Below are 21,041 nucleotides of genomic sequence, written 5' to 3'. Positions count from 1 at the left end.
TCTTATAAACTATTCATGGTTTTTAAATAAAAAAATTTAAAAGTGTAATATATAATCTGTGTGTATGTATAGGTTGATTTCCCCTGCCCCCTTTATCTAATAAGCCCCTCTTTTATCCTTCCATTTTGTAAACATGAGTTGCTTATGGCTTGTGTACTGAAAATGCTGCCAGGAAGTAGGGTGAGCAAAACTTCTTTTCCCATGACCCTCACTCTAATGTTGTTCCAAGGGTTCCCTACTTAGAAATGCCTTGATAACCACATTCATTCCTGACACACCCCACCCCCAACACACACAAAACTGCTGAGTGCCATCTGACCCATAGTCCAGCTGCAGCTTTTAAAAACACTAGTGGTGAAGGCTTTTACCTAGAGCAGTGAATATCTATGGAAAGATTCTGTATGTGATGTGTTGCATGTGTATAGAATTTTGTTTTTAAGATTCAGAGTTACTTGGTGTCATCTTGAAAGCTAAAAGTTGATTAGTGTGGTGGCGGGGTTTTTTTTCCCCTTCTAATTTTGGACTCACTAAAGCTAGTACATATGTGTGTATGTTCCTCCTTTTTGTATGATTTCTGGAACTTTTCCTGTGACAATGAAATCTAAAATGCTAAAACATACTTTAAATTTCCTCGTTCCATGACTTTTGTCACGAATATAAGTTTTTAAAAGACCAGGTTATGCTGGTCACTATCCAAACTTCCTCCTCCTCCATTCTTTTTTTAAAAATTTATTAAATTTAAATAAATTTTGGTTGTCCTCACAGATTGTCAGCTTACAATCCCTTATTATTATTTTTTTTAACTCCTACAGCACCTGGTCTTCCTAGGTGATCTCCCATCCAAATACTAACTAGGCCTGATCCTGCTTAGCTTCCGAGATCAGAAAGGATCAGGCTTGTTCAGGGTGGAATGGCTGTAGACCTCTTCCCCATTCTTATATGATGCATTCACTTTTTTCTTTGGAATAGAGGGGAAAGAAACATTCCCCTCTGTATTTCTCTAATCTTTTCACCAATACTGAAGTAAGCAATAGCATTCTTTTATATATAGAAAATTTAGACCGTGAGGAAGAGGTTAAGTAATTTTCTCAAGGAAACAAAAAACTTGTCATTCATGGAACTAGAGCTTAAACCTGTGTCTCTTATTTGCCACCTGATGATAATACTGTCCAAGCTGTGAACACTATCCAGGACTTTATGGTCTAGTGGGGGAAGAGAATGGAGGATGGGGAGAAAAAATGCCTAGAAGACAGGGATTTATATGGCGTGGCTTCCTGAAAGTGAAGGAGGCCTGGGCCAGAAAATGCAGGATAAAGAGTTGGGCAGATATCCTACTCCTGGTAGCTGGCTGCCCCTTGTGTTTCCTCCTGTGGTCCAGCGTCAGGCTTTGCTACTCCAGGGAAGATTCCGCCACTGCTGCCGTTTGACAGAGGGTTGGAGGAAGCTTTGGAACTTTACTTACTGGATTATTTAAAATATATATGTAGAGCAAAAAGGGTACTTATGATCGTTCTTGATTTCTCCTGTCCTAAGGTGACAAAAGCTGGCAGGGTTATGTATGAAGCTTAGTTATTCTTGGAGCTAGGACATGAGACTTCATTCTAGTCTCATGGATTTGGGCAGAAAAGCAGACAAATTTGCAGAGTTCATGTTATGAGAGGTAAAGAGGGAGCCTTGTTCTTATAGATAGTGAGCTGTGATGCCACTGCAAAGCCTGAAGGTTAAGTGTATGTGAATCGAGGAGTGTGGGATAAAGGAAATGCCACTATGGACCATTTCCTGTAACTGACCTTTACACATCCCTTGACTTCTCTCTGCAGGCCCTAGTCTAGACTGAAGAACCCTGAAGGCCTGGCTTCCTTGACCTGTCCAGTTACTAGAAATCTGAATTATGGCACATCAGTTAACTGCATAAGCCTAAATGAAAGTGCTAGAGAGAACCCGTTACTGAAATGTTGCCTGGGAAGCAGATTTCTCTGTGTGAAGACTTTTCCCACAGTGTTCTATTGTGAAAGTAGAGATTAATTTTGGTAAAATAACTTAGTATGAGAAGTACTTATTTTAATCTGAAAATTATTTCATCCTTAACTAAGTTTAGAGCAAGCATTCCTTTCCATTTGTACCGGTGACTGCAGTGTGTGGATCTGGCATGCTCAGGCTTAGAGGAAAATCCCTGAGGTGCTCTGCTTTTACCTGAGGCTTCCAACCTGTCCATTTTAATTTTGTGGATTTAAAAAAAAAAAATAGAGGAACTCAGTGATCTCTTCAGGAAACAGAAAACGAAGGGCAGCTGTTCTGAACGGTGCTGCAGCTATGTGTCGCCCCTTTTCTTTCCCTAGGGTAGTTCCTACTCATGCTTCAGACCATCTCTTGCCTCTTTCTCATTGTGGATCAGACACTATCACAGCACTGGATCCTACTGATGAACAAAATCTGTTTATTCCCTTTTAACTCTCAGGCTTTTAGGCTTTTAACTCCTGGATGAGAGAGAAGGTCTTGTTTTTTTTGTGTAACACATAAGTAGGCAGGCCTTTGTATTATAATGTTAACGGATTATTGTTGTGAAACTAGATTCAGTGTTTTCCTTCATTTCCTTTGAAACTTTAAAGGAAGCTAACCCTAGGCTGCAATGTCTCATTCAGTGACCGTAGCTCCTAGTTGATTGTCCTGCAGAAACACAGTGCAGGAGTAGTGAGTGTGAGATTCTAAGGGTTTAACTTCTCAGAGTTGCGAACCGTGGTTGGTGATGGTAATATATTTGTAGTTCTTTGAAAAGTAGTTCCTTAGGAAGAAAACGGTTTTATAAATTGAAGCAACAGATTCTATTAACTAGAAAGCTTTCTTGGTCAAATTACTGAGCACTTGTTGTTACATGATAGGCACTCTGCTGGTGATGGCCTTTTTGAAAGAATCATAGATAACACGTATGGTCCACCTCCTGCATCCCAGACAAGTCGTCACCTAGTAATTTGTCATACAGGGTAGGAGTCCCCATCCCCCAGGCTGCAGACCGGTACCGGTCTGTGGCCTGTTAGGAACCAGACCGCACGGCAGGAGGTGAGCGGTGGGCCAGCGAGCGAAGCTTCATCTGCAGTTGCAGCTGCTCCCCAGTGCTAGCATCACCGCTTCAGCTTCACCTCAGATCATTAGGCATTAGATTCTCATAGGAACATCAGTCCCTGGTGCCAGAAAGATTGAGGACCGCTTATAAAATCATGTAATGCCAGTGGAACTGGGACTCTAAACCTTTGCTTTTGACTTTCTGTCCAGTTATGTGCAGCAACCCAAAGTCTACATATTTTTAAGTCGTACAAATGTTAGGTTAGATAAGCATTTCAATTCTAAATCTTTAACTTCGACCTAATTCCTTTTTAGAACTACTTATAACCACATGATATAATGGGTATAAATAAAATTTGAACTGGTTAATTTGGGAGATTATCAAAAAAATCTTTCTCATCAAATTGGTAAGATTCCTGCCGTACTTAACCATATATATCAATGTAGGTTTTTACTGGTCATTGTAAACAAGGGCACTAGTAGATTTGGAGGGGCATGAAAGAACTCTTCCTCAATGTGGAATTGAAATACTGAGCACTAACCTCGTAATCAGACATGTTTAAGATCTAGTGGGGAAAGAAAGAGCTAACTAACAGATCTTTCATGTGACAAGTGCTAACTTTATGATTTTAAAACAGGTACTGTCTTCATCTCAGAAACCAACTGGTACTTGAAGGAATTTTGAGTTCAGGCCATGTCCATCTTTATGTGGATTTCTCACTATCTCTTTTTTCCTTTATTCCACATTTGTAGTAAATAAACTGAAAACTTCAGTCTTTGATTTCTTGATTCAGGTTAGCACTAATGAAGATTGCTTACCAGAGGACTGCATGACTGGGAAACGTTTATTTTTCTTTAGGTGTATTTAAAACAATATGATCGTTTCTGTTGATGTTTTGGTTCTGGCATGTTACTTTCTAGACATCTTAAAAAATTACTCTTAAACGAGGAGAGGAAGCACATATCCCATTCTACACACTTACTCCTATTTCTCCACTATTTCTCCATTCTGCCCATCACAAACCATAATTTCTTTTGAGAGCTTTTAAAACATTATTCCATAGTATTTCATAATGTTTTTGTTTTCCTATAGAAATAATGAACACTACAATTATCCTGTTAGTCCATTACATTTTGAGAAGGTTGCTATTAACGGATCTTAAAAAAGGGTATACTTTTAGTCTCATTCTTCTGTTTATCAAAACTAAATGCCTTTTATGTTCCAGGCCCAGATCTTTTTGTTGAACAGTGAACAAAACAGGCAAAAATTTGTGTTTTATAGAAATTATATTCTATTTGGGGGAAACAAATTAATGAATAAAATGTGTCATAGGTCAGATGGTTATAAACGCTACGGAGAAAAATGAGCGAGGGGAGCTTATGTATAAGTAAGTGCATGTGTGTGTTATATAGGGGCTGCTATGGTTTTGAATAGTTGTCTATATTCAGATAATTCAAGTAACAATTTCTTGGAAAAATATTTCATTTTGAGTAAATCCTCATCTACTTTAATGCTGTTTAACTAGCTGCTATTATTATCACTCATCTTGCATTGCCTTTGAGCAATCTGGAGGTTCTAAATTAAGTGGTTTGACAAGCTGACAGACTCCTCAGATCTACTTGATGGGGATTGGAGAAAGTACTTTCTTCAATGTCTTTAATTCTGCAAAGTTTGTTCTCCACTCATTTCTAGTAGTCATCGAGTATTCTGACATTCCACATTCACTCTACTTCTCACTTACCAAAATGTCTGGATGATAGGAAGTGGGATCTTCCTTGACACAGCAACATCAAAATTGCATAGATAGAGAAGTTAATGCATACCTTTAGACTGATTAAATGAACCTTATGTGGGAAAGTTTTGATAAAATGAACTTTGTTAATTTTTTCATCTTTCATTGTAACATTTTCAATAAGAAACTCAATTTGTACTTACCTGATTTAGGATTTACTGCAGTTGCAACTGATGCAGGGTTAAAATTTACCCTGAGTAAGAAAATTATTTCTCCACAGATAGTGCAAGTTCATAGCACAAAGATTTCTTTGCAGGATAACAGTCAAAGTATTCAGGAAGAAAATCTCTCAAGCCATTTAGAAACTACTGTTTACATATAAGTGATATGTTGATTATATATCAGGTTTGCTACTCAATGAAGCTAAAACCCCAAGGACTTCTCTGTGGTTAATACTTCTTTTCTCCCCTGGCTCAAGGCATTGTGATTAAAGAAACACACCATTTAATTTCATTGCAATGATCTAATTTAGATGTTAAGGTAGTCTGATGTTCAGTCTAACTTTTTGTAATGTTGCCATTGTAGCAGATATTAGTCACTCAAAGCTAATATCTGTAGATATCTGTAGATACTGTTAGACTGATGTTCAGTCTAACTTTTTGTAATGTTGGTATTGTAGCAGATATTAGTCACTCAAAGTGATTTCTAGGGATTCTCATAGAGAGGTCCAGGTGTACCCTTCAATGTTCTGATGTATCTTAAATTACTAAATTAGCTGAAGAGTGCTTCTCCCTCCCCCCTGCCCCTCCCCTCTCCCCGCCACAGACCTGTAGCAACTAGTGCACAAACTTCATTTACCAGAAAAGTCACTGACCTTGAATCACAACAGCTGACTTCTTCACTGCACAGCATCAAAACTGAATGTGAATCTTCTAGAGAATTTTCTATACTTGGGAGCATGCGTAGCAAATAATATACACGATTTCACTTCTCAGTTTTATGTCTTTTCTGATGAATCTTCATCCAGAAAATACAGAAGACTACAGTGCTTGAGTATTTTGTTCATTATCTGGAGAGCCCTTGTTAAAATATCACCCACAGTCCCACTGTTTTGGAATTTCTAGGGGGCTCAAGTGGCTTACACTGGCACACAGCTGCTGGTAGCCCCCTTCAGTTTTTGTTTTAAGCTCGGAGTCTCTGCCAGAGTCAAGCCTGGAAGGTTTGAACTCTTCAGGCCCTTTATATACCCAAGAATGAAAAGCTGAGCTAGAGAGAACTAATTTTTTATTTCCCACCATCAAAGACAGAATATTTTCAGAACGGGATTTTCATGGTGTTAGGTTTCTGTGGCATTTAAATAGAGGAAAAGGTAGTTGAGGCCCTGTACTGTGCTATTTATTTCGTTAGGTTATTAGCTCCTTGAAATTAGGGATAATTCTGTTCCTGACGGTGTCATTTATTCCAAAAAATGCCATTGTTCAATATCAGTGAGGTATAAAATATAAAGATACTCATGGACCCAAAATTGTACAGTTTTTATATTTTAGTATCTCTAAAATTGAAGAGGTGTCTTTCTTACAATTTAGATCGTATGAGCTATGGTAAATAAAAATTAACAGCAATTTACAATTTTAATAGTTGGAGAACTAATATAAAATTTTGAAGTAAGCCAAAAATACCAGGTAAGAACCGAAAACCACGTATATTTAAGCTTTTGAATAAATGGTGACTTAATCACGGGTTGGCTTCGTGCTGTCTAATAAAAGCCTGACATAAATTGTGTATATCATTTGTATAAAATAATTAGAGACAAGATGCCTTCCAGAGTGTGGAAAGCAATAAAGCCAGACATAGTTGCGCAGGTGACACGGTTGGAATTCTCAGTTCTGGTTGCTTAAATACGTCTTAGCAGTTCAGAAGCACAGCGGGCAGTTGCTGACTGTGCAGATCATGGAAGTACGTGTGTGTTGGCAACTCGAACAGCATGGCATTTGTATGAATGAGTTTCAGTTTTTGGAATAAAAGATTGGTATATATCTTTTTTCTGATAAATATAATCACCCCCAAATAATAATCCTTTAACCATATGATGTGTATCTTCAAAGCCACTTATGCATTTTTATAATGGCCATTCGTATAAATATATAATACACTAGCAGTTAAAATGGAGATAAAGATCCATAAGAATGAGGGATTTTTTTTTAAGTGAGAAAATGATAAATAACAAAAAGAAGATTGTATATGATCTGATAAAATTTTTAGTTACTATTGAGCTAAGCCCACTATGTAAGAGGAATATTTATTTAAAGTGATATAGAAAGCATTGATCTGGAGATTCAGATTCCAGCCTTGATTCTGTTGATTGGATAAATTAGTTAACCTTGGGCTTTCGTTTCCTCATATGTAAAATGGAAATAATGATCTACTCAGTCTGTTTTGCCAGTAGGGTTTCAGTGAAATAAGGGATGTAAATATGATTTGAAAAATCACATCTTGTGTTTTTAAGGTCGTGAGATGGCTCTAATCAGTCAATTTATTAAAAGCAGAATACTTGGAATTTAAATTAGAACAAAAAGTAATAAAATCTCGCCAAAATCTTCATCTCTATCTTGATAACTTAAAGATGGGGTGAGGGGTTGGCACTAAAGGTCCACAATGAGATCTATAATGTTAAAATGCAGTTTCCCTGAAATAGTCTGAAAAATTGCTTTAGTGTTTTAAAATGGGGTAGGGCAGCAGTAAATGAAGTCTTTAAACATGTGGGATAACAAGTTTATTGAAAACAACTTACAAAAAACATTGTGTAAATGGAGAATAATGATCTTTGTGCACTTACTCCCTGGCAGCCCAGGCTCAACCCTGTTTGACAGTGTCATTCTTTTGTTTCTTTTTGGAGGAATGAGGCATGATGCCAACATACTTCACATCTCTTCCAAGAAAGAGGCTTATGTGTTTGCCTTTCAATTACTATTCATTATAAAAGACTTTCAGTCTTTAAGAAGATGTTAGTCATGTTGCTATATGAAAAAATTCTTTTGCTATAACCATACTGTTCATGTATAGCTATGATATTACATGATTACTATACACTTTCATTTGGCCAAAGAAAAATCAATAAAAATATGATAGTGAAAACCCAAATATTGTTGTCACAAAAACATAGCCAGCTTTTTAAGCTGTACCCGTATTCTGAGCTAGTCATTCCCTTTAAATGGTGCCTGGGAAAATTTTGGAGGTTCGTGTACATTAGCTTGTTTCTTTGCTTGGTTAAACGGATTTCATTATGGGGTCTAGGAATGTTTTAAGGAATGGTGGAATGCAGATTATCTATCAACCACTGAGATGATGCTTTGAAGTTTTAGAAATAATCTCAGTCAGAGGCAAAATGAGTGTTGTAGAACTTCAATGTGTGATGCTAAACAATGATGGGAAAATGCACTTAAGTAAATGGTGAACTTCCTTCTGGAATAGACAATTTGACTGTAATAATGTTTGTTGTCACTTTAGTTGACAGGCACTTTATCTGCATTAAATTTGCTGCCATCACATGATGTGAATTATCTTTTTCAGTCCTGAGAGGTAAGCTTGACATAGGTCTAGTAACCGAGAGCCAAGAATAACATGTTCTAGTGAGTGATTTCCTCCTGAAAAATACTAGTAGCTATAATTGCGATAGTTTATCAAGCTTTTACTGTGTGCTATGCTGATTTCATTTGATCGTTACAACAATTCTATGAAGTACTTATACTAATATTCATTTTACAGATAGGTACATTGAAACTTGAAGAGCTTAAGTAACTCGTCCACATAGCAAAACTGAGCGTTTAACTAGTAGTCGGACACCAAAATCCTTACTTGTATCATTTTTTAATGGGACTTCTTTGTATCAGAGGATGATGTAAGGAAATAAAATCCACACTAGCTCTCTCTAAGTTTGTGGAACTTCAGTTTTTTTTTTTTTTAACTGATTGTTCTTCCCATCAAACTTGATTAAATCACCAGAATCATTTTTAGAATTAGATTTCTACTAAAGCAATGCTAAGATTTTAGGTCAGCACCTAAAATATCTGGGCTGCTTTTGTCAGGTTCCACTGCTTTGCTTTTTGCCCAGCTTGCCAAAAGATCTTAAAGACCCTTCTACCATTCTTTCTGCCGCCTCAGATCTCATCTACTTGATTTGATGTCCATATCATTAGGTATGTTTGTTGGGTGGGCAAGTTAGCCTCTAAACACTTGACTTCTTATCTCTGAGGATTGCTCTTTGCCAGTCCTGGAAAGGCCTTGGTTAACCTTTCCTAAATACATACTCTGAATTCCTGCATTCTGTTTTGTTTATGGACAGCGTCCTGTTTTCAAGGCCCTGTGCTAGATGGGAGAAAGACTAAAGAGGTTCTCTCTCTTCCATGGGCTTTAATGTCTGGTGAGGGTTATGGGACTTAGACACAATTAATAATATAAAAAAATGGTAGGGTATATCAATAGACATTCAAAAAAGAGGTAGATTACAGTAATATAATACTTCTCAAAATTTTCTGTCAGAGGAGGGGAAAATGGACATGGCCCTAACTGGCTGCCTCAAATGAGGTAACAAGATATAAATTAATATGAATTCAGCTTTACCCACAAAATGTGTATTTTAGAAAATGTAAAACAGGTGAAAACTACTTAGCTTCCTTTTCTCCAATTTTCTAATAAAAGTTGTAGTACCAGGAAGGTACACTAAAAGTATCCATGGCTTTCTGAACCCTTGGCACACTGCTGTGTATGATAAATCAGTATTCAGTATCTGAAAATCAGCAGTCGCCCTGGTGGGAAGATTTAGGGTGGCTTTCAGATTGATGTAGAGAGGCGGGTCTTAAAGTCTCTAAATGGACTAAAGGACGCTACATGCATCATGTTCAAGTATAGCCAGCTGCTCTTGTAAGAGATGATACACCTTCACAGTGACACTGTATTTATTTATTTCAAGACATTTAAAGGTCACAGCAGAGACAAAGGGCTGTGTCCTACATGGGGAATCACAAAATGGATTTCGAGAGAGTTAAAGTTTAGATCGATTTGGCTAGAATATTGAGGGTGCAAAGAACAGTGAGAAAAAGGCCTAAAAAATCGGGGCAAGGTGATAAACTTGAATCACCTAGTAGGTAACAACTTAGTATGGTGCTTTAAAAAGGAAATTAAACTAGTCAAGTCATGTTTTAACCACAAATGTGGTTGGCATAGGATACTAAGAAGGGACTGATAGAAAAAGGAAGTTTTAAGAGTTTGCAGTAGGCTGATATATGACATGAAAGATAACGTAACACCAAATGCTCTTCCTTCCAGAGTAGTCATCTTGATTAGATAGGTACTTCAAGTAGTCAGGAGGAAAATGTGTCGGAAACGAGGCTAGTGTGCTAAATATGCCTTCTATTGCTGAATCTATTCATAAGAGTGTAAGTTTTAGATTCCTGGAAAACAATGAGAAATGAGTGATTGGACTAGGGGAAGAGGTCATAGACTAGGAAGCTCAGGAATACATGGCGGGTCATCCCTGTGTTGCTGGAAAGCTTGGGGAAATTGCATAGTCTTCCTTCGAGTTGAGTAACTCAGTATTTTCTAGTTAAATCGAGAAAAGGCAAGGCGGATGGTTTAGGAAAGTTTGCTTGGTATTCTAGCATCCAAACTGAAACCACTTAGGAGTTGCCTGCATATAGATACAGATAATGCTTTTTAAAAGAGAACAAGTATTGAGGTACATACAACAAGGTGTGGCTAAAGACAAACCCTTCTGAGGAAAAGTACAAGGAAAAGAAGTCTCAAAGGAGGCAGCAAAGGCATGCTTATTGAGTCAGGAAGAGAATCTAGAGAAACTGCAGTGTGCCACTCTTTCCTTACTCTCCCTCACCCCCACACCCTTTTTAAGTTTTTTCCCTTGGGTAGAAAGATGAGTGGTTTATTTCATCCTTTGAACTTTCTATTTTTAACTTGGATTGTAGCAATAGTGAAGTCTTTGTGGGTTTTTTTTGTTTTGTTTTTAATTTTTATGGAATTCGTATCTTTATAGAAACTGGATAAAATCTGGCCAAATGTTGGTTCCTGTTTTGTTGTTTTTAGGCCAGAATATTCTGGAGCTGCTTGCCAGACATATCATTTATGGGATTGCAAACTGTTTGGTCTTCATTAGAGGTCAGCCCACTATTTATTTTTACTGAAGCTCTCCTGAAGATAGTAATTTAATACATAGATTAAACATGTTATGCTTAAAATAAAAACATTTCAAATTCTGCATTTACCATCATAATAAATCGTGGTTTAATAGTTAACATTTGTTGAGAACCAGTATTTCAAGTTTCTGTTCTGTATTAGACATTGCGCTAAGCCCATTGCATGTGACAAAATTTCATAACAGTCTTGCAAGGAATTAGTATCTTCCTTTTGTGTGAGGAACCTGGGATTCAGAGAAGCTAAGAGCTTGCTCTAAGACACTGCAGTAAGTGGTGGCGCCTGGATTGATGTACATGTCTGACTCTCATGTGAACTTAGTCCGTGACACACAAAAAAGGATTGATTCTAAAAAAGGACTTGGTCCCAGATCTGAGCACATTTATCAAGTAAGACTTTTGTTCATCACTGAAAACAGACTCTTTGACTTACATTGCCTGCTTAGAAGGGTGAATATACCACTGCAAAACAGGACACAGATATAAGAACCTGAATACATATCTGGTATAGATATGAATGAGGCCATCTAAAGCTAGGCTTATTTGTTTTACCAACTTTACAGTGACAAAACAACCATGTTGTTACATTCAAGACTACAGCAAGGCAATTTAGTGGCCCAGAGCAGTCCGTGCTTTTTTCATTTCCAGGAACACAAAGAACAGCATTAGAACCGTTGTCCTCTGGTAATTCTGTCTCCAGTGACCTCCTCTGGACATGGCTGTTGCTGCATGGCAGTGTTTCTCGAGGCCTCCAAGGAAAAAGAATTCCTTGATTCCATTACTATAAGCCAGTTAATTTCACTTCAGCCCAACTTACATTTATTCATCGATTACTAGTACCACTCTTTGTCCTGGGCCTTCACGAAGACTTTTCTTTAATTGTTAATATCGGACAACTATTATTTTCTAGCCATTTATGTAAAACAGAAAAGAACAAAGTGGGCATTTTAATGAAGAGCCATAGAAATGATTTTTATTGACAAGCAGTTCTCATTGTGTTTTTCTTATACTTTGCCACACCCAGTATTTTTTTCCTGACTTCTCCATCTAGCAATCTGACATTTGTAGTTCTCTGAGAGAACACTAAAATAAATAAATAAATAACTGCCGAACTGCAGCTATTAAGAACCAAGGCTTATTTTGTAATTCCTAGACATTCTGTAGTGTAAAGTAACAGTATGTTTTTAATGAGCTATGATTACACATGTGTGTTCTAGTATCATAAGCTTTTCAGTAATTTATAGTGATTCTTGCATTATATAAACGTGTTGGTAGTTGGCATACACATTTTTCTGATCTCTGGTTTCTTGTGTGTGTTGAACGAACTCAAGGGTCTGGAGGTTTCAAAAGAAATAAATGATAGAGATTTATTCAAGGGTCTTGGAGTTTGTAAACTGGGAACAAAGCTAGGGAATAACCGAAAGTGTTCCAAAGAAGAAAAAAAGTTAATTCTTAAGAATGTACTTTTTTCTATAAGAAATTTAACTGTCTTGCATTCTTAGTCCTAGATTGGTCCAGAATGGTTATCAGTCAGATGTCAGACAGTCAGGATGATGACTGTGAGAGGTCTGGTTAGGTCCCGGTGGTCTGAATAAGGGATGTCAGGTGGATGTATATGTCAGTCTTTCTGAAGTAATCAGGTGGCATGGATCTTCAGGGGATAATTAGAGGGTTACCTGAAGGTCCAGATATATCCAGGTATTCACACAGGACTGGAAAGTTCAAAAAAGTTTAAGGTCCCAGGCTAGTTAGAACAAGAATGGAGTCTTTTCTCATTTCTCAAGCTACATAGTGTTAATAATTTTAGCAGTTCGGTTCAAGTGATTTCATTTTATACATTCCTTCTCTTCACTCTTATATGTTTGCTTTCTGTTGGGCATTAAGGGCAAAGAGGTGAAAAATATATACCTATCTTCAGGAAGCTTAACACCTAGAACATTATTCAGCTGTTTTGTGGAATGAGAAAGTACAGAATGAATATGTGTTTCCTTTGACTTGGCATGGTGTTTCATAATGACCATCTAATATATGTTTGCTGTTAGCTTATTCCATGCTAATAAGCATAGTTAGCTGTCCTTCATAGAGTCTAATAATGGAGTCTTACGGTCTTAGAATTTTTACCCAACAGGTAAAGGATTAGGTAGCTGTTGTCTAGAGGTTATACCCTCCTTGGTTTTAATGCTTGTTATTTTGGGGGGAATTAGCTATGGTGTACATTAGAGCATCCACTTTGAGAAGCAGAAGACCTGTCCAGGTTGGAGTCCAGCTCTTAGACTCTTGTCAAATTAATTTATTTAACTTTTTCAGAGCTTCAGCCCTCATAGCTTTGTGTGAGAATTAAGAAAAATATGTAGGAACTTTGAAATAGTAAAACATCTTACCAACACTATTACTATCGTTATTGTAAACGTATATCAAAGCTTCTCATAAATAGTAAAACACCCTTATTGTTTTGGAAAGTGAATAACCCATGTTTTACAAGTGGCCGAACAGCCACATTAAGGGCTTGCAAGAGTGCAAACGGGAAGAAGAAAAGGTGACAGGCATCTGGAAGGTTGGACTATTTACCCACCTTGTAGAAATTCATGGTTTCAACAATGAGTTCCTGCTATATACAACATGTGATGCAGGATACTTGAGAAGTATTCATAGATGGTAGTTTCCTACCTTTAATACACTATTTAAAAAAAAGATGAATAAACTAGGTTTATGGATAACTGGATCAAAGGTAAAAGAGAAAAAGTAAAGCAAGAGATTTATAGCATACAGTGGGATGTATAAAGGAGGAAATAATGCCAAATTGGAAGGGATTAAGAAGGCCTTTTGGAGAAAATGGGGGCTGGAGAGAGATGTTGAAAGAATGTGGGAGAAGAGTGTATCTCAAGAGTTGAAATAACAATATAAATATAGGTACTGGATAGCTTGTTACTGGTAGTACCCGGTGTGCCTGTATAGATGTGGTTGGCTATGTAGATAGAGAAGCTGCTTTTTTGGCTGATTCTGAACATTTTCTTCATTTGGTCTTGCCTAGTACATTGTCATTTCATTCATTCCAATGAGAACCTTTCCCCACCTGCTCAAGGAGAACTGATTTTGTCTTCTTAGTTGCCATCTCTATGTGCAGAGCAGTATGACAGTGTGGTTAAGTGGGGATTCTGGAGCCAGGCTCCCTGTTGAAATTCTGGCTTTGTTATTTACCAGCTTGTGTGGCTTTGAGGAAGTCATTTAACCTCTGCGCATCATTTTCTTCATCTGTAAAATAGGAGGGATGATAATTTATATGGCTGTCATGAGGATTAATAGTTTAATTTACATTAAGAGCATGGAAAAGTATCAGCACATGGTATGTCCTATCTGTGGTGATAGTGTTATTAAACCTCTGTTGGAGAATTATCCATTGACTTGTTTATATGCCTCATACCTCTATTGGACTCTGTCCTTTTGGGGGGTAGGATTTTTACCTTTTTTACCTGTTTTTACCTTTGTATTCCCATTGCTTTGTACTGTCTGCCTTTTGCATAGTAATGTGAAGACGATAATTCTTCAACAGTATATCTGGATATATCTCCCCTGTGAGTCTTGCTTAAATTTAATTCCCAGAGCAACTAGATTTCAGGAAGGACTGCCTTATACCAGTGGACTGGCTGGTTGTGCTTGTTCTGACATAAACATAGCTCACTCCTATAACTGACATTGTAAAAGTAATTCTATTAACACTTCTAAAGTAACAGGTAGACTTCAGCTCTTAAGTCTGTGTGTAAGAGGAGTTATAATTAAATAGTTACTGTTTTGAATTTCTCTAATGAAATGAACTTTTAGTGTTTCATTAGCATTATTTAATTATGGGTGCTACAGGTTAATTCTTTGATATAAAAACATTGCTAAGTAAAACCCAGTGTAATTTCTTGCAAGTTATAATGTGAATACATGTGAAGACATGTTCTGCTTACCTTGCAGTTTAGGCAAATGGAAAGGATGTGATGTGGGTGGTACTTGCAGCATCTTTACTGTGGACAACCTTGCTCTCTGGTAAATGTCCTTCCTCTACCATCACTGTAGAATATGGCCATGGTGGCTCTGACTGGGATCTTTTTCTTGTTTGTCTGCAATTTCTAATAATTGAGTAGAAATAGAGATACCCTTGCCTAAACTAGATTTCTTGCTCATAATGTTTTATTCACCTGATCTTTCTTTTTGCGTTTAAGAGAAATGTTATCATCACACAATTTGATACTTTAAAATTCAACAATAAACTTTAAAAACTTAGTTTCAAAATTCAAGGCCTATGTAATCACATGTGAATCAACTTTATTTAAAAGGTTTTAAAACCTTTTAAAACAGTACATTGATTTTGTGCATCTGGTCATTGCTTAGAAACTGTAGACAATTAGGGAATAGTGTGTTTCATGTGGTTTTTAAGTCAGTGGAAGGTGTTGAGTTTTCCAGTTCAGAATTGCACACTTGGTAAGAGATGGAGCCAAGAAAAAAGCATGAGCTGGCTCATTTTGCAGCTTGGCGTATATTACTGTCAGAAAATATAAGTTCCTTGCCTCAATAATACTTTTGACCTCATCATTACTTTTTTTTTTTTTAATGAGTACAAGTCAAATAAAAGGAAAATCAAGAACCCAGACACTTGAAGTTGAAAATAAATTATCTTTCGAACTTCTCCTTTAGTTTTTGGAATTATCTATCGTCTGAACTAGTTGAGAACCATATTTTTTGCATAATCTTTTTTCATTATGGTCCCAAAAGGACTGTGAAGTGATCATTCAAGCATTCTCAATTCCATCCAGGATTGAAATAGATACCTCTCTCTTAACACAGTAATACTGACTAATCAGGTTGTCTCTGTCACCGTGTGATTGCAGTGCTCCAGGGAAGAATTTGAAATTGCTATCAACAGACCATTTTCTTGAGTTCTTTTCGAGGAGGGATATCTAGGTTCTAACAGCTGCCACTTTGTTCCTGAAATTTTACCTTTTTCTTTTCTGAGATGTTCAACATGGAAATTGCCAACATACAGTTAAGTGTTTAACCGTATGTCAGACACTGTTCTAAGTGCTTCATCTGTATTAACTCATCACTTCCTCACATTAATCCTGAGAGATGGGTTCTGTTCCATTAATAGATAAGGATGCTGATGTACAGAGAGGTTATGGAACTTGCCCAGAGTCATGCCACTGGTGGACGTAGGACGCTTAACCCAGGTAATCTGCCACTAGAGCGCCTACTGTCACTTGGCTGTATTGACAAGAATAGCTTACAAAGTGGGCTACTGTGTTCTTGTTTGGAGATGGGAATTATAGTGCATTCACCGTGACCTCTGTGAAAGGACAAGGCAGCTTTCCTCTCTCAGTCAAGGAGCAAGGCCATTGGAAGCAAAGAATGGCCTAGGAAGAAATGGTTGGTTGTGGGGGGTCGTCAAGAGTTTCCTAGGACAAAGCTTCCAGGTAGAAACTCAGAGGAAGGATATCTGTTACAGGTTTCCTAAGCATCCTGATCCACTGTATAAACTACCCCCCTTTCTCAACTCTGCTGTGTAGGAATTGCATCTGTGCCTTCAAATCCGGCATAGCATAAGGCCTTTATATACTGTATGTAGAAAAATAAAGGAATGTTAAATGGAATGCTTTTCTCTAAGTCTTGGGGAGAGTACCTGCATTCACCTTGGCTTAACCTTATCCTACAGGTCTGCTTTCTGTCTTTGTCTTCTCATAACATTTGGTATAGGTGTTATGATTTCTCTACTCTTAGCCAGAGCTGGGCACTCTCAGATAAGTGCCTCCTTTGTCTGGAAGGCCAGTCAACTTTTCCACCTTTATGAGCTGTACTTGAATGACAATAATTAAAATCATTTATTGAGTTACCTAGTGTGTACCAGGCACATCCTCATTTAGTCTTTTAACAACCCTATGAGATTGTTAATTATTTGGTTCTCGGGAAGGATAAGTGATTGGCCAAGGCATCACAGCTAATTGCTGAAGTCTAGCTCTGATGAAGCCTTTGCTTTTCTCATTGATGAATAATTCACTAAGGAGGCTCTCTTCATCTTTCTTCCTGAAAGGCCAGAGCAGAACCATTCTTAAGCTGTTAGACCTTTCCACTCTCTTAAATTGAAAGGACCTGTCAAGTAGAATATGAGCCGATCCCCAAATTTTATCCCTCTTGTAGGAAGAGGTGTTAATCTGTAAGTAGCAATTTCTTTCCAGAGCATGATTTATTTTTTTAAATAAGATTAAAAAACAAAAACTCAGTTTCTTGTGTGTGTATTTGTATTTTTGTTTAAAAGCCTCTCTGAGGCTTGAGGCCTGTGGTCTTCAGAATTGTCCTTGGTATTAGGACATTAGCGAGTTCTTGGGTCACAGTGGTGCAAAAAGTGACCTTCATGTTTGGAGACCTATTTGCTCATGAGTGCTTGCGTTGATAAGTGTTTGGGCTTGGAGTTTCATGAATGGGGAGTTACTATAATAATTCTTGGGGTCATGTCTAGGCATGGGGCCACAGTTGTTCTCTTAAAAAAAATGTTCTGACACTTGTTAAAATGGTAAAGAAGACTTTATTCAGGTCTATGGCTATAGGTGTCAAGAGTATCACAATATGGGAGACAGATCAGGCTCAACTCAACACAACAAGAACAAGTGGGGTTTTATAGCAAGGAGCAGATTGTGGGGCTGAGTGTAGGCAGATGGAAAATTACTAAGAGGAGAGGTTGGAGGAGGATTTCGGTGAAGGCAGGCCTAGGACTTATGCATCAAACATGGGAGTGGGGGATGAGGAATCTGGTAATAGCCAGGGTGGGGATTCTCTTTAAATCGACTTGACAGGATTGCTAAAAAAGGGCTATATGTGGAGGCCTAGTGAGGAAGGAGAGCCAAGGTAGAGGGCCTAGTCAAGAATAGGGCTCAGGAAAGCCTGACTAAAGGTTGGTCAAGGAGAGAGTCTCTGTCAGATCCTATTGCTTGAATTAAATGTCAGGGTTCAGGTATTGGATTTGAACCCATTGGAGAGACCATTCAATGAAGTGTAGAGTAGATTCCAGAAAAATAAGTTTAGCTGCTGGTGCAGACTTCTGTGGAAGGTTTGGCATGGATGATCAGAGTAGCTCTGAGAGGTGGGACCTCGAAAGCTTCCCTGATGCTGCACTGTCAGATTGATTTATTTAAATTTATTTTAAATTTTATTTAATAAACTTAAATCGTGTTTAAGTCCCAAGTTCTGTTCTAAACCCTTTGCAAATATTAATTTACTTAATCCTCAAAACAACTCTGAGGTGGTTATGCCTTTGCTACTCACTTTTTACACATGAGGAAACAGAGTCCCAGAGGAGTTCAGTAATTTGCCCAAGGTCATGTAGCCAGTAAGTGATGGGACTTGGATTTCAGCCCTGGCAGTCTGGCTCCAGAGTCTGCATTCTTAGTCACTCTGTGAGGTTGCATCCCAGGCTTTTGTGTCCCAAGGATTTAGTTCTCATTATTCTGGGCTTTTCTTTATTCTCCCCGGGAATAAAGAAGAATTAATCTTCGGGATTTAGTCACACTCTGGACTTTATTCAGACCGAAGTCAAGATTCCATTTAGCTTGAGGTCTCCTATAAATCATAAGATTATTTATAAACAATCTTCCAGGTAGACTTTCACCTTAGGAGATCAAAACCAGCAGTTTATTGGTAAAATCATTTTCTCGTGCTCCACTGTCTATGTAGAGTAATATCAGTGACCCTGTCTAATCAAAGGTTGGCAGCTTTTTTCCTTTTTTCCCCACCAGCAACCTCAAAAACATTCCTTTTTATTTATTTTTTATGCTTCGTTTATAGGGAATGAATGGTAATTCCTCGATAAAGGCTTTGGGAAGTTGGCTTCCAGATAATAAGACTGGCACCAACACTTTCTTAAAAGGACAGATCCCCTTGAGCAGAGCAGATCCAGTTCCTAAAATATTTCTTTAGTAGTCTCTTTTAATTCTGCTTATATTTGTCAAACTGGTGTTTTAAAGGCTCTGGCTAATGTAGTAGTAACATCAAAGGTATATAATATTACATGTGGAAACTCGAGTATTCCATGATACCTTTAACTGATAACTTTTAACTTTTAATTACAGATCTGTCTATGGCAGTACAGAAATTTTCCCAGTCACTGCAAGATTTCCAATTTGAATGTATTGGTGATGCTGAAACAGATGATGAAATTAGTATCGGTGAGTACCACAGTTCTTCACTATCCTAAGTAATAATTTTAAAAGTCTTGGTTCCAATATTGATTTCATTGAAATCAAAATAAATTCATGTACCCAAGTATTAAACATGTAAAATATTCAGACTTTGATAAAAAGTATAGGGTGATTTTTGGTCACTGTGGAAGAGAGTATTATAAATTGTTTTGAAATTGAGCTCTGTGGTTTCTACGTAAGGAAATTACTTAATCATTCTATAATTCAGCTCAAGGCTTTGAGAAGACGTGTTCATCTCTGTCTCAAAGTTAATCATTCATTCAAGCTAGTAGATATTGGGTATCTGTTATTAAATATGCAGGGTACTGGTTTAAAGAATTCTTTTTTTTTACTTAATACTGATTTCTCTTTTAACATGAGTATTTGTTTACCTAGGAAAAAAATCATTCATGACGTATGAAACCAGTATTATTGTAAGACACAGAACATTACAGGGACCAGGAGACTTGAGCTCTAATCTGACTTTGCCACAGTAATTTAGCAGTCTGACCCTAGGGAAGGAAGGCATGCCTCTTCCTGAATCACATGGTTTTATTTTCCATAAAGTGAATAGGTTGGGTTATGTGATCTCTGAAGTTTTATCTGTATCTGAGTTTTTACTCTTTAAAGATCAGATTTATGTAGCATTCTTCCACATTTTAACAATCTCTGCTTGCCAGTTTGTAGACGTGGAAGCTATTTGTAGGCTGGGTTAGAGACATGCCATATAATCAGAAGACTATAAAATATGAGTACACATTTTAGAGAATAATACTAAGTATACTCACCTTCTGGGTATAAAAGTAGAATATTGCAAGTATCTAGAACAGTGACTCTCAAACTTTAATGTACATGTGAAACACCTGAGGTTCTTATTTAATGCAAATTCTGATTCAGAAGATCTCTGTGCAATTCTGCATTTCCACCAGACTCGAAAGTGATGTCGACTCTGCTGGTCCTTGGACCACACTTTGAGTAGCAGAGATGTGATCTCTGATGTGCCTCTTCACAATCACTTTCCTCTCCTTCCTCTGCCATTTCTTCTATAGTTTTCTGTTATATGCATTTTTAAGCAATATATTTTTATTATTTTTGAGAACTGAAGTAGCAAGTCCAAACCTAGCTGTGCAAGGAAAAGGCAATATTATCTCTACGGAGGAAAAGCTCTGAGCAGAAGATAACCTGAATGAATTTCTGATTTATTGTGTATGGCGTTATTTAGTTTGCTTATATTCATGAAAGTTTCTCGTGGAGAAATCATTGGGCAGAGTGCGGAGTCCTTAGACAAGCCATTTCTGCATACGGGATTTGCATTATGCATGTGCATCATTACAAGTCCCAAGGAGCCATGCCAGTTGCTCACCTGATTAGCTTGCTCTTTTAGGGGCATTAGTGACTCTGAAGGGGATGTGGAAGTGTCTGGTCTCTTGGAATCGTGAGTGGCTCCTACTCTCAGTTCTGCGATGAAAGGTGACTGAGCCGTGTCTGTCCTTGACTAAGGAGTGGTTAGAGAGTCTTTGGGAAGAAGGGAGAGGATGGCCACAGGGTCTCAAGCAGCATGGCTTCTTTCTCTTTATAGGATGAAAGGGAAAGGGCAACAGCAGTGATCATGCACCACTGACATTTGGAACAATAATTGTCATTTCGTGTACCACTTCTTGACATTTGTCATAAATGTCTAGCCCCCAACATAGGCTTTGTAACACATACCTAGCCAGCCAAAAGCCTAGATTATATTACTAAAATATTAATAGATTAGCATTATTATTTAGAAAAAGGACACCCACATACTCACATAACTACAGTTATTTTGACTTAGTAATGAAACCTGTAAATTC

The 21,041-nt window shown here is 37.5% G+C and overlaps 1 protein-coding gene and 1 pseudogene across 4 annotated transcripts in view; one reads left to right on the top strand and one right to left on the bottom strand.

Annotated features, from left to right (window-relative positions):
• ARHGAP42 (Rho GTPase activating protein 42) overlaps positions 1 to 21,041 on the top strand; it is a 229,197-nt gene that overhangs the window by 40,068 nt on the left and 168,088 nt on the right. For all 4 annotated transcript variants that reach the window (XM_039881976.1, XM_039881978.1, XM_039881977.1 and 1 more), the window contains exon 2: positions 19,096 to 19,191. In XM_039881976.1, the coding sequence (XP_039737910.1) occupies positions 19,096 to 19,191 (96 nt within the window). The remainder of the gene's footprint in view (positions 1 to 19,095; positions 19,192 to 21,041) is intronic.
• On the bottom strand, positions 804 to 922 carry LOC120618164 (uncharacterized; annotated as a pseudogene).

The sequence above is a fragment of the Pteropus medius genome, unplaced genomic scaffold (genome assembly GCF_902729225.1).
Source record: "Pteropus medius unplaced genomic scaffold, Ma_sr-lr_union100, whole genome shotgun sequence".
NCBI lineage: Eukaryota > Metazoa > Chordata > Mammalia > Chiroptera > Pteropodidae > Pteropus > Pteropus medius.
This window is presented reverse-complemented; position numbering and strand designations above follow the sequence as displayed.